The sequence below is a fragment of the Ranitomeya imitator genome, chromosome 7, assembly GCF_032444005.1.
Source record: "Ranitomeya imitator isolate aRanImi1 chromosome 7, aRanImi1.pri, whole genome shotgun sequence".
NCBI lineage: Eukaryota > Metazoa > Chordata > Amphibia > Anura > Dendrobatidae > Ranitomeya > Ranitomeya imitator.
In genome coordinates this window covers 44,875,396-44,889,908 of record NC_091288.1, presented here as the reverse complement: position 1 = coordinate 44,889,908, position 14,513 = coordinate 44,875,396, and the positions used below count along the sequence as shown (strand labels likewise).

At 39.2% G+C, this 14,513-nt stretch overlaps 1 protein-coding gene across 1 annotated transcript in view; it reads left to right on the top strand.

Moving 5' to 3' along the window:
- Positions 1–10,420: 10,420 nt before the first annotated feature.
- The window catches only part of LOC138646080 (dynein axonemal heavy chain 11-like), a 377,510-nt gene continuing 373,417 nt past the window's right edge, over positions 10,421–14,513 (top strand). Inside the window, exons 1-4 of the mRNA XM_069735549.1 lie at positions 10,421–10,561; positions 10,786–10,902; positions 11,006–11,110; positions 12,684–13,076. Of these exons, the coding sequence (XP_069591650.1) occupies positions 10,421–10,561; positions 10,786–10,902; positions 11,006–11,110; positions 12,684–13,076 (756 nt within the window). The remainder of the gene's footprint in view (positions 10,562–10,785; positions 10,903–11,005; positions 11,111–12,683; positions 13,077–14,513) is intronic.

Here is a 14,513-nt window from a genome sequence, read left to right as displayed (position 1 = left end):
TAGCAGTAATGGATTGTTTTTGGTTGTGTGACAAATACCGGTAGTTATATCTTTCACCAGTATCGCAAAGTTTCCTAGTCGGCATCTTAATGCAAACTCTCCCTTTCTTTTAATCCGCTCCATGTACGATACTGAAGGTAGATCAAAAAGAGGACCCTTTTCTCGTATGTTCTCCAGCTGCCAGGCTTCTTAGGATGGCGAGCATTGCTAAACATCTAAATGATTGCTGCATATCCAAGTCTGCAGGAATAGAACAAACATTTCTGGAAGATGATTTTGTTTTGATGGACACAGGCTGACAAAGAGATTCTCGCCAAGCGGTTTAGTGCAAAGTACTTGTAGGATAGGTGACCTCCTACATCCCACATTCAAAGCCTTCAGCAATCTGCAACATCTCATCCTGTTACAAAGGAAACGCAATCAGAAGAAGCGCGGTGAAATAGCTGGCTGCTCATTGACTGCACGTTATCAGCATATTACTCCGGCACAATAGTTTAATAACAGCCATAATGTGTCTTCATTTTTACTGGATAAAGAGGCTCTCTGAAAAGTGCTTGAAACCTTATCTACACAAGAGTCAAGCCGCTTGTATTGAGCTCTGATGAAAGCTGACACACATCTGAGTGAAGTGCTTGGTTTCATGTTCCATTGAAAGCCACTGAGTGCGTTTGTTCGGAAGAAAAAAAAAAAGCTCAGAATCTTTGGCAGATCCCGCTTTCCTGGCGGAGCCCCCTTCACATTGTGCACATGAAAATAAATATTTGGAGTGTTATTACGGCGGAAATTAATCCTCTTTTTAAAAAAATGTTAGACTCGATTAGCATATCATTCTCGCCTTTATGCGTCTGAACTGATTACAGAAATGGAAGAATAAAAAAAATACAAGTGTTATGATTGCGCTTTACGATTTTATTTGTACTTCAGTGTCCTTTTGCTGGTACGTTGGGGAACTACACACACAGCAATTTCCTAACATACTCTTGATGATACCTCGATGACTTCCTTTTCGAGCAGGAGCAACTTTTCCCACGACTCTTGTTCTCCAACAATTGTGAGAGAAATAAGGATAACATAAAATATGAAAATATGAACATAATGATGTTTGGGTGTACCCTGACATTTGTCGGATAGTCTGTGAAAACTGAACATTAGAGTTGGTGGGAATCGATTGGCAAATCCAAGTCCATTGGCCACGACAGCTGTCTGTGGCCGCTGGATGGGAGTGGGAGTACCACCTCTTACTTGACGGCATCCACAGCTCTTCTGTTAATTAGCTGTCCTTCTAGAGCCTAATATTTAGAATTGAAAGTCCTCAGTAATTGATACCTTTTAATGCCTAACTGAAAAGTTGGTAACAAATTGCAAGCTTTCGAGACTACTCAGGTCTCTTCATCAGACATAGACTAATACAACTTCTGAAGAATCACAAATTTATGCACAACACAGCAGAAAGATAATGCAATGGATAATCTACTGGCTAACACAGTACAAAAATATGTATCTTTTCTGTATCAAAATGGAGGATACCAGAATATACGGCATCTTTATGGAACTAAAACCACTTCTGAAGAAACGTGCACAATTTTTTTTCTTATTATCCATTGCATTATCTTTCTGTTGTGTTGTGTATAAATATGTGATTCTTCAGATTTTGTATTAGTCAATGCCTGATGAAGAGACCTGAGTAGTCTCGAAAGCTTGCAATTTGTTACCTTCATTTCAGTTATGCATTAAAAGGTATCAACCACTGAGGACTCTCAATTCTAAATATTTTTCTATCTACTGGCTAACATGGTACAAAGATATTTATCTTTTCTGCATCTAGAACCTGACATTTTGCCCATTCATCTTTGCAAACTAGCTCTAGCTCAGGGAGATGGGATGGAGGTGTCTGTATACAGCAATTTTCAAGTCTGGCCATAAATTTTCAATAGGAATTCGGTCTGGACTGTGACTGGGCCATTCACATACATGAATATGCTTTGATCTAAACCATGCCTTTGTTGCTCTGGAAGTATGTTTAGAGTCGTCATCCTGCTGGGAGGTGAACCTACACCCCGGTCTCAAGTCTTTTGCCACCTCTAACAGGTTTACCTCCAGGATTGTTCTGTAATTAGCTCCATCCATCTTCCCATTAACTCTGACCAGCTTCCCTGTTCCTGCTGAAGAAAAGCCTCCCCACAGCATGATGCTGCCACCACCATGTTTGACGGTGGAGATGGTGATTTTTAGGGTGATGTGTAGTGTTAGTTTTTTGCCACACATAGTGTTTACCTTTAGTCCAAAAAGTTTTACTTTGGTTTCATCCAGCTGGAGTAGCTTCTTCCACATGCTACCTGTGTTCCCTACAGGGCTTTTTGTAAACTGCAAATAAGACTTTAAAAAAATTGCTTTCTTCTTGCCACTCTTCCATAAAGGCCAGATTTGTGGAGTATACCACTAATAGTTGTTCTGTAGACAGATTCTTCCACCCAAGTTTTAGGTCTCTGCAGGTCCTCCAGGTGACTATGACTTGACTGCTTCTCCAATTTGTGCTCTCCTTGCTTGGGGTGTCAATTTAGGTGGATGGCCATGTATTGGTACTGTCATGGTCCAGTCCGGAGTTTATTTTCATCTTTCCCCTTTTGAGACTGGTCATGCGGGGGTTAATGTCCTCAGCCTCGTTCTTGAGCTAGCTGGGCTATTTCAGTCCCTCACAGCCTGCCTACCGCTGTTAGTGATAGTTCATGCTTCCCAGCTTGAGTCCCTGACCTGTATCCTGATTTTGGTGATCCTTGTGTCTCTGATTGCCCGTACCCGTGTATGACTCGATCTGATCCCTGGACTTCGGCTCTTGTTTTCGGTCTCTGATACCACGCTCCCCTCCTGGTTCTGACTTTGGCTTGTTCCCCGACTTTGTCTTACGTCTCACGTTTTGGTTACCACGTTCCCGGTAGGCTCTGATTCCTTGCGTGTCCCTGACTATTCTCCTGACTGACCCTGTGTACAGTGCTGACATCTCTGTGTATGACCTTTGCTTGTCTGACTTCTCTTATTACCAGTGTTGTGAATTCTGCTCTTGGGTTCCCTCCAGTGGTTGTAGGTGGGAATGCAGTTGTCTCTGAGTCACAGTCCTGGCCAGGTGTATCTGCTAATTGCTGTTCTGACTGGGATATTTAAGTGTGCAGGATTCATTAGCCCTTGCCAGTTGTCAATGTTTCGTTGGAAGTATTGGATCTCTGCCTGGCCTCACCTGCTTAGCTGCCAGTTCAGCAAAGATAAGTGTCTGTTTCTTTTTCTGAAGCACACTTACTGTGTGCTTATTGTCAGTGCTGATCTTTTGTTTCTATTTGTCCAGCTTAGACTGTGTCAGTTGTTTTTCTCAGTCTGGTTGGATTCTCTGGAGTTGCAGTTATACTCTCCACATCTTTAGTTAGGTGGTGGAGTTTTGTATTTTCTGCTGTGGATATTTTTGTAGTATTTTTATGCTGACCGCTTAGTATCCTGTCCTGTCCTTTTCTATTTAGCTAGAAGTGGCCTCCTTTGCTAAGCCTGTTTTCTGCCTGCGTGTGTCTTTTTCTCTCCAACTCACAGTCATTATTTGTGGGGGCTGCCTATCCTTTGGGGGTCTACTCTGAGGCAAGATAGTTTTCCTATTTCCATCTTTAGGGGTATTTAGTCCTCCTGCTGTGTCGAGGTGTCTAGGTTTTGTTAGGCACACCCCACTGCTACTTCTAGTTGCGGTGATAAGATCAGGGTTTGCGGTCAGTGTAAGTTACCACCTACTCCAGTGAAGGTTTTCATGCTGCTCCAAGGCCACCTGATCATAACATACCTGTGCCTGAGCTCTGTGTTACTTCGCTTAGTGTTTAACCTCTCTTCCCTCACCAGCTCCCCCTGGTGGAGGTTTTATTACAGGTATATTTGCAGTTGTGCCATACTCCTGCTATTTTAGATGATTGATTGAATAGTACTACAAGAGATATTCAGAGATTTGGGCTATTTTTTCATTATCTAACCCTGTTTCCCTTGTATCCCCAACTTTATCCCTGACGTGTCTGGCGTGTTCCTTGATTTTCATGATGCTGTTTGATCCCTAATGTTCCCAAACAAACCTCTGAGGTCTTCACTGAACAGCTGTAGTTATATTCAGAATAAATTAAATAATTAAATAGATTACACACAGGTGGACTCAATTGACTAATTATGTGACTTCTGGAGGCAATTAGTCACTCCCAGGATTTTATTTAGGGGTATCAGCCTACTGGGGATTGAATACAAATGCACGTCACAATTTTTAGATTGATATTTCTAAAATATTTTAAAAACTATGTATCCTTTCCTTTACACTTTACAAACACGTGCTACTTTGTGTTGGTATATCACATAAAATACCAATAAAAACATTTCAAATTGTGGGTGTAACATGAAGCAATGTATGGGGTATGAATACTTTTCAAAGTGCTGTATGACTGCAGGAAATGGTAGTAAAACATGATTTATGTGCCATATGTAAATGCAATATTTGTAAAAATACACCTCAAATCTTCCTATGTTTCAGGTTTTGCAGATATTCGGAGCTTTACTAGAGCGTCCAGTGATAAATTCTCTCTTTTGCCCAAGTTATGGAAAACTGCTTGCAATGTTTGAAAAAGAAATTTATGATTGCAAGAAAATATATCTGAGCCGAACGGAAGAAGTATGTAGAAAAATTCTTCACACTCAATTATTTATAATGACACGCTTAACTAATTTTGCACCGCAAGAACCTCTATGGGCCATCTTTGGTTAGCTAGACCCAAAAACATGCCACTGCACGAAGAGGGCAAACTGTTCCATTTTGTGGTGACTGCAGGAGTAAATTGCCTTTTACATACTTGGTTACTGGAACAACTACCGCCTTTTAAATTATTTCTGGAAAAAACGTCATAACTATTAAAAATGGATTAGGTCGAAGCCTCAATACCCAAGGAGCAGAGAGTTAGAGACTTTTTTAAAACCTGGGAATCTTTCAACACCATATTGCCAAACAATGTGCAAACTGATATTAAAAAATGTTTTTGTTCTATAGTGTGGTATCAGGAAAGAGTGGTAGCAAGGGATGCCCCCTGTGACAATAATGGCCATGTAGAGCAGGGGTCCCCAACTCCAGTCCTCAAGGCCCACCAACATGTCATGTTTTCAGGATTTCCTTTGCATTGCACAGGTGATGCAATTATTACCTGGGCAAGACTAAGGAAATCCTGAAAACATGACATGTTGGTGGGCCTTGAGGACTGGAGTTGGGGACCCCTGATGTAGAGGACAAATGGATGAGGAAGGGCTATGGAGTCATTAATCCAAACCTCTGACTCCTCAATTTCCCTGACTTCCAACTCAAACTCCACGACTCTGACTCCACGACTCCAACTCCACAGCACTGCCTCACTATAGGCAGTATATATAAGACATCATTTCAGTTGTTTCCCACTTTTTTTGTTAAGTATATAATTCCACATGTGTTAATTCATAGTTTTGATGCCTTCAGTGTGAATGTACAATTTTCATAGTCATGAAAATACAGAAAAATCTTTAAATGAGAAGGTGTGTCCAAACTTTTGGTCTGTACTGTACATAAAGTGCAGCACAGATTCATCTCAACTAAAAGCCGAGATCCTAAAGGTACCTTCATACATAACGATATCGTTAACGATATCGTTGCTTTTTGTGACGTAGCAACGATATCGTTAAGGAAATCGTTATGTGTGACAGCGACCAACGATCAGGCCCCTGCTGGGAGATCGTTGGTCGCTGAGGAAAGTCCAGAACTTTATTTCGTCGCTGGATCTCCCGCTGACATCACTGGATCGGCGTGTGTGACGCCGATTCAGCGATGTCTTCACTGGTAACCAGGGTAAATATCGGGTTACTAAGCGCAGGGCCGCGCATAGTAACCCGATGTTTACCCTGCTTACCAGCGTAAACGTTTAAAAAACAAACACTACATACTTACCTACCGCTGTCTGTCCCCGGCGCTCTGCTTCTCTGCACTCCTCCTGCATCCTGTGTCAGCGCCGGCCAGCCGGAAAGCAGAGCGGTGACGTCGGAAAGCAGAGCGGTGACGTCACCGCTCTGCTTTCCGGCTGACCGGCGCTGACAGTGCAGAGGAAAGCAGAGCGCCGGAGGACAGACAGCAGAAGGTAAGTATGTAGTGTTTGTTTTTTTACATTTACAAGGGTAACCAGGGTAAACATCGGGTTACTAAGCGCGGCCCTGCGCTTAGTAACCCGATGTTTACCCTGGTTACCGGGGACCTCGGGATCGTTGGTCGCTGGAGAGCGGTCTGTGTGACAGCTCTCCAGCGACCAAACAGCGACACTGCAGCGATCGACATCGTTGTCGGTATCGCTGCAGCGTCGCTGAGTGTGACGGTACCTTTAGATCAGGAACAGAACAGACATTTATAGGACATTTCATAACTTTCCCAAATTCATCTGAAAACATTAACAGCACATCCTGCATTGTACTACTGAACCCAATTTATTATATATTTTAGGAGTTGGAATTGGTCCATTTTATACCGACTCCACCAAAATGGACAGCGACTCTGACTCCTCCACTCCACAGCCTTGGGTGGAGGTGGGGTCCGCACTGTCAGTCTAGAGAAATATTCTGCTGATTAGTAGGAGAAGGATGCCCTACGTCCAACACGATCCTCATGTGTAAAGTTTTATTCAAGAAAGCAATAATCTTTGAAATCGCCTTATTGGATTGGATGAGAGGATTATATAACTCTTTATTTAGTTTTTTAACGAATACTTATGAAACAGATAAACTGAGATTTTTTTTTTAAATTACATGTGTTTTATTTTTTTTCCTTTGTTCTTTTCTTTTGCTGTTTTATGTTTCAAAATGAACTTGATAAAAACAAATGTAAAAAAAAGGCTTCATTTAAATCTTTGTAATTCTACAATCTCTGGTTGCATGTTACACTAGTCTCTGAGTAAAGGTAATCATAGACACAAAGATCTGTCCGTAATCAGGCAAACAGGCAGTTTAAGCCTTAGCTTATGTTTTATAGTTTTATTGTTAATATACTCGTGTATATATATATATATATATATATATATATATATATATATATATATATATATATATTATAGTCTAATTACCTTTAGATTTTTTTTCTCTTCTTTTTTAGGGAGAGGCAGAAAAAATTGATCAGTTCAGCAATATTTTGGGGGTTGTGGGTGTTGGGTGAACACCATAGCAAGTAAATGACTTAACCAGTGTGGTTTAGTACAATTACTGTGCTGACAAATTAATGAATTAATTTATTATTTTACTATTTCTGCACAATAAAAAATTTGGGTAATCGCATTTAAAGACGCATAATATTTCAATAACCAGAGTTACGTGGGAGTTTCTTTTTTTTACGTGACGACCGTTTACTTTTTGTGGATTGCAAATTTTTAATTACTGATTACTATTGCCATCATTTTTTTTAATACAGATCACCATGAATTCAGAATTACCAATATTGTATAGTTTTTATTGTTTGCATTTTTTTTTATAATACATCACTTTTTTAGTGATTTTATTGTTTTTTTTTATTATTTGGATTTTTCTTATTAATTTATCGAAGCATTTTTAGCAATATTTATTAGTTCCACAGCCTGTAACTAGGCCCTTTAATCTGTCTTTACTGAAAACAGATTTTACTCGCTACTTGAAACTAAAAGGTTAATCCAGGAAGAGAGAGAAGAAGATTTCTCTGATAAGATATATTATTTTCATATGTATTATTGATTTATGAGATAAAAATAAAAAACAATGGTTACTCGTTAAGCTTCAAAATAGGCAGGTCAAAAAAAATTAAGGGATTTTTTTCCCATTTTAGAAAGGATTACCAATTCTTGCATCTCGACCAACAAGGATATCTGGCCACCCCTGTCCACTATACGGTCAGACATAGTGACTGGCGGACAGCATATCAAAGTGGTGAATAAATGTAGGAGTTATGGGAAACTGTATTTTGCTGAAGAGCGAGACTGGGTGAAAGGAATTTGAATCCTCGTCTCCTGCTCTCTCATATTTTTTTTTTAGATTTCTCTCCTTTGTAAAGGAAGTGATTTTTGATAAAACTATTGGTTAGGGAATTGAAGTTTAATTCCAAATATAAAGTTGAAAGTTCATCAAAGTTTCAAAATTAGTTTTTCAGATTGTGGATTAAAGGGATTTTACAGTTGAGCAGAATTCAAGTATAGAAAGCTTCACTCCACGGTCAGCCTGAAAATGTAGGTCAATTCAGTCAGTTCCGATATCTCACTCCCTTTCCTTTGCCACGCGCACAGTGGGTGAGATCTAGGATGTGGTTAGCATGGCTCTCACACTGTGAAACTGGTCTAGCTGCTTCTGAGCCTATCTGTGCCATGGAAGGAACAAGTTTTCCACCCGTGGAGTTATTAGAGAGTCATTTCTAGATGTACAGTTAGATCTTCTTAATACAATATCTTACAATTTATTTTATTACACATTACTTTGCTTTTCTCCTCATACCTTCTTGCTACATATTACATTACGATATTATTTTATATTGATTTTTTATTTATTTTTATTTGTTTGCTTTCAGAGAGAAAATGAAAATGTGCTTCATAAAAACATGCCTCTTATCTCTGGGAATATAAAATGGTCTCACGAATTAAGAGAGCGATTAGTGAAACACAGATCATCATTCAAGCACATTAATCACGAGTAAGGCAGTTGTGCAATAGAAAGGACATATATGTGGCTCATAAAAGTTTGGATAATGTGAGAATTGCTGAATATGGATTTTGTAGCATATTTTCAGTGTATTTTCTTATGTATACTAAACGGTTTGTCCACCTTCCTTTAGGGACATTTTTTTTTTTTCCTTGGAAGTTTATACCCTGATTCGCATTATATTTCACAAAGCACAGTAACTGCATACTTATTGTTAATACATAAAATAAGCCCCACATAACGTTTCTTTCTTGTACCTATGTGTCTTTTTTATATCTCTATCCTCCAACTTCACAGGACTGAATGAGTGGTCCTATTTAGTGATGAGCGAGTGTACTAGTTGCTCGAGTTTTCCCGAGCACGCTCGGGTGACCTCCAAGTATTTAGGACTGCACGGAGATTTAGTTTTCATCGTGGCAGCTGAATGATTTACAGCTACTAGCAAGGCTGAGTACATGTGGGGGTTGCCTGGTTGCTAGGGAATCCCCACATATAATCAAGCAGGCTAGTAGCTGTAAATCATTCAGCTGCCGCAATGAAAACTAAATCTCCGAGCAGTCATAAATACTCGGAGGTCACTCGAGTGTGCTTGGGAAAACCCGAGCAACGAGTACACTCGCTCATCACTAGTCCTATTCTTATCCGCCAAAACTACATTTCCCATCAGCACTTACTTCTCCACAGTGCTGCAGACCCCTGTCCCATCTACTGTGTGCTTGCCGGCTAGCTGTAATTCTCTGAGCTATTATTCAGCTAATCTAAGGGTAAAATTCACCTTATGTCTCTGTGCACTCTCTGCTCTCTCGTATAGTACACCTACCTGACCAAATTTATCTTATACCATCTACATCACTCTAGCTGCCTGTGTCGTATGTAGTACATCATTGTTAGCTGGTTTCTGGCAGAGCTCAACTCTCCTGCAATCCTCCACAATTGCAGTGCAAAGCTGTGTTTGTTGCTTACAACTGACAGATCAGTTTTTTGAAACTGCAAATGCTGCACTATTGATGCATATGGCAGAAGATAATCCTCTTTCATATGAATTAATAGAGCTGTATTTTCAGCATTTATATTTCATATCACTGGTCTCTAAGCAGCAGGAAATAAAGAGCTCAACTAATCTAAACCCCTGTATATATGCCCAGGCTAGAGTATATCCATTTAGCTTTTATGCACACATTGATTACAAGCAAACAGGTCTTAGGTGAGGATGTTACCTTTAGTAGCCATTCAAACCCATTTGTGTCAACTTCTGTGCATGTTATCAGGCCAAAATCACCAGGGTATGTGAATTTTGATCAGGGTCATTTTGATGTTTTGGGTTGTCATTATGATTTAAAAAGAGAAAACACAGTAGTTTGATAATAAATGGCTTCACCCAACCACTAACCATGAGCGGAGAAAAAGTTTTGGTGTTATTCATATTCTCTGGAAAAAAGGCCAAGAAAGCAAAAATTCTGCTGGGGTATGTAAAATTTTTAGCCCAACTGTATGCAGTATACAGGGCTCTGCAGAATGTAACAATGTATTTATTTATACAAATGTATTTATTCTACAAGGCTCTTTTGGTGTATAATAATGTTTTATATATACACAGTACAGGGACTCTGCAGATTATAACAATGTATGTATATATCATTTATACAGGGCTCTGCAGAATGATGAAGCAACAAGAATTTTTGAAAAGTATGATAGATTCATGAAACTTTTAGATGCTCATGATCAGGAAACATTCAGCAACTGGTCGGACAATCTATATGACGTCTGTGAATCATATTTGGGTCAACCTATATTACAATGTGGTGAAGATGGATTATATGAAACTAATTTTAATCCAACGGTATCTGTCTTGCGTGACATTTTTAGAATTTCAGTGAGCATAGAGCATACCTTTCTTGATAGATCTTGTATTCCCTGGGTTTCAGTATCTATGTTTGATTAAATTAATTTGATGCCGCCCATGAGGGGCTATTTCAACAATAAGAATATAAATGTTCATGAGTATGGAATTTTTAACTGGCTGACATTCATGTAAGTGGCCATAACGTCTGTCCACAATTGCAGAAAGATTCATTACCTAAGAGTATAAATGTCCAAGAAATGAACGCTCAAAATTCGCAAATGAATTCTACAGGCTACAAACATTTGATGCTAAGTTTTACAACAGAATATGTTGAAATTGTGACATTATACATTTTAGATTTCACAGGATCATTTACTATGTGATATATTTTTTATAGCTTGAGATTCTTTACAATTTTTATTTTTCATGTCTCACGTTTAGCTCGCAGCTATTCTTCGGGAAGTGAAATATCTTCAGTTCCTGAAAATGTCTGACATCCCAGAGAAGGCCAAAGATTTGTACCTGAAAAGGAAAGAGCTACAAAAGGTACCTTAAAAACCTTTGTTTCAACACTGCTGTTTTACAGAAGACTGTCCCAGAAATGGGACCATAAAAATTACGTGTATTTGCATAAGAAGGTGGGTCATATGTATGTTTGCATATCAGGGTTGCGACTAGTTCACAATTTGGGACTTCAGATGTTGCAAAGTATTACATAGTGGTGTTCAAAACTTAGCTTCTTTTCTAGAGCACCTTATGAAACATTTTACATATTACAGGGATGGTCCGAGACTAACATTTATTTTAATCCTAAATGTCTTTCTATCTAATGTAATAATATACTTTAATTAAAAAATCCCTTTAGTTCCCACACTACCCTATCTAACTGCTTTGCGTGTTTTTATTACGTCCTTATTAATGATGCTTAGTTTGAGAATCCATTCTTGGCTACTCAAACAAGTTGTCATCAAGGGGCAGAGGCTGCGAACGAAGCATTATCAGTGATGTCCAGGTCACGGGCTGGGTTAATCCCTATACTACTGAGTGTTCAAAAATTGTCAAATCTGATGTATGCTCAGTAGAATCTTGTCACTTTTCACTTTTCTTTTTAATGTACAATGACAGTGCAATCCCCCGTCAGTTCTGATCAGAAGTAACAAGATGGCAAGAGAGTGCACTGTCAGTGCACATTGTAAGAAGATTATGATCAGAGCCTGCAAGTGAGCACATTGTCACTGTGCATATTGTACAGTTGCACAGTGAGAAGAATCTTAACATTTGGAATTGACAACCATAGAACAGGGACAGGCACAGGCCCTGAAACTGAAGTCACCGATGATGCTTTCTTTCAGGGTGGGGGCAAAGGCTGCAAATTAGGTGTGTGTGTACATGTGTGTGGGTTATTGAAATTATTATTGCTAGCAGTTTCTCATGCTTATAAAATGCTACTATAGGGAAAACCAACTATTACACCGTGCCCATCCGGATCAATAAGTTGCATAGAATGCTTTGTAACTGCTATTTAGTTAGAACAAGAGATGTGGATACAGAACTGATTACTTTGAATTCCCTTAAGTCTATATTGTTATCAAGTTCACACGAAAATCTAATGTTTATGGGGCCCCAGACACATGATTGTCAGGGGAGTTAAGGATCAGCCATGTCCAATTTTGAACTATTGATCCATTTAGAGATTTTGAGAGTTATAGATTTCTAACAGTGGCTCTCTCAGAGAGAACACAGGAGCATTCAGCAGAGAGAACATTCCTGTGCATAGGATAGGTGGGAGAGATGCAGTAGGTGCTGGTTGAACGATTAACCAAACTATTTTCTGGTCAACAGCTATCTGATATGTATGGGAGCTTTATCTAGGGCTCAGGCACTTCAATGGTGTTGATACCAGTAATGAGATGACTTTGCTTATTCAGCTCCAGTCTATACGGCAAAGCTGACTACTGAATTTTAGAAACACAATAGATCTGTCTGTTGTGTCTTCTTTAGTGGCCAGTGAGAAATAATATAAGAAAAACAAAAATGTTTTAAAATTAACCTGATTTAAATAACATGTTATTTTTTTAAGCTACCTTGCCTCTTAATTTTGGACATGTTTTTTCAACAGCACACTAGAAATCTGGACCTCATATCTCAATGGTTCAATAGGATTCAAAAGACGATCTTACCAGTGGAAAGGGAACTTGTACATGATGAGCTGAAGCAAATTTATGAGAAGCTGGAGCCAGCGCTTACCCTTCTAACATGGTATTCACAAGATCTGGACAATTACATAGAAGAAGCCAAGGAACTGGTGTATAATTTGGACTGCCGGATTCTAAAAGCTAAGCAAAACGTGGAAATGATGCAAAGTTTAATGAATAAGCTGAGTGAAAATTATTTAATTGCAAATAAAAATGGAAGAAACAATTTCATTCAAGGTCTTGGTGATAAGGAAAAAATGGCTAAACACTATATTATTGCCGAGGACGTCGGGCAGAAGATCCAAGGACTTCTGATGGTATGATGTCTAATTCACTTATCGATGATGGAAAATAGTATAAGTATTTATTTGCTATTATGTTTATACGTAACTAACATATACATGTAATGCAATGTCATGCACATACACTGTGGGGGGACTGTGTTTAGCAGACAGCAGATGGCGATGTGATAACTTTTAAAGTTTCCTAGTACTGTACTTTTTGACTTCTCAGTGGTTTGTTCGTGTCATTTCTTTCCTGTGATCCTTCGTGTCTTAAGATCAACAGTTCATTCTCACACAATCTCTGAGTACTGATAATTCTGCTGAAAGCTAAAATCTGCAACAGTGGGCTCACAACTGAACTTTTACCCATGCGTTCACCCATACGAAGGCCAAATTCATCCATTGCTAAGTGGTTTATTATTATATTTTTGGAACATCATGAATGCCAAGGTATGGATAGACTGACTTCTGAAAGTATCATAGGATCTTACAGAAGGCACTGTCACAATAGAGGTTCGTCAGAAAACAATCCCATTTGGAGATGACTTTTGGAGTCCATCACTCATCAGATTATACTGTACTAACCGCTTAGTCTCACTACTGCCCCCATTTTAATATAACATTACTGTATACAGTGGGTACGGAAAGTATTTAGACCCCTTTAAATTTTTCACTCTCTGTTTCATTGCAGCCATTTGGTAAATTCAAAAAAGTTCATTTTTTCTCATTAATATACACTCTGCACCCCATCTTGACTGAAAAAAAAACAGAAATGTAGAAATTTTTGCAAATTTATTAAAAAAGACTAACTGAAATAGCACAGGGTCATAAGTGTCCAGACCCTTTGCTCAGCATTGAGTAGAAGCACACTTTGAGCTAGTACAGCCATGAGTCTTCTTGGGAATGATGCAACAAGTTTTTCACACCTGGATTTGGGGATCCTCTGCCATTCTTCTTTGCAGATCCTCTCCAGTTCCGTTAGGTTGGATGGTGATCGTTGGTGGACAGCCATTTTCAGGTCTCTCCAGAGATGCTCAATTGGGTTTAGGTCAGGACTCAGGCTGGGCCAGTCAAGAATGGTCACAGAGATGTTCTGAAGCCACTCCTTTGTTATTTTAGCTGTGTGCTTAGGGTCAGTCTTGTTGGAAGGTGAACCTTCAGCCAAGTCTGAGGTCCAGAGCACTCTGGAAGAGGTTTTCATCCTGGATATCTCTATACTTGGCCACATTCATGTTTCCTTCAATGGCAACCAGTTGTCCTGTCCCTGTAGCTGAAAAACACCCCCATAGCATGATGCTACCACCATGTTTCACTGTTGGGATTGCATTGGGCAGGTGATGAGCAGTGCCTGCATTTCTCCACACATACGACATACAACTCTGCACAAAAAACTAGCCCTCATACTGTTCTATTGAAAGGAAAATTAAAAAGTGTCACAAAATGAGTAAATATATATATATATATATAACA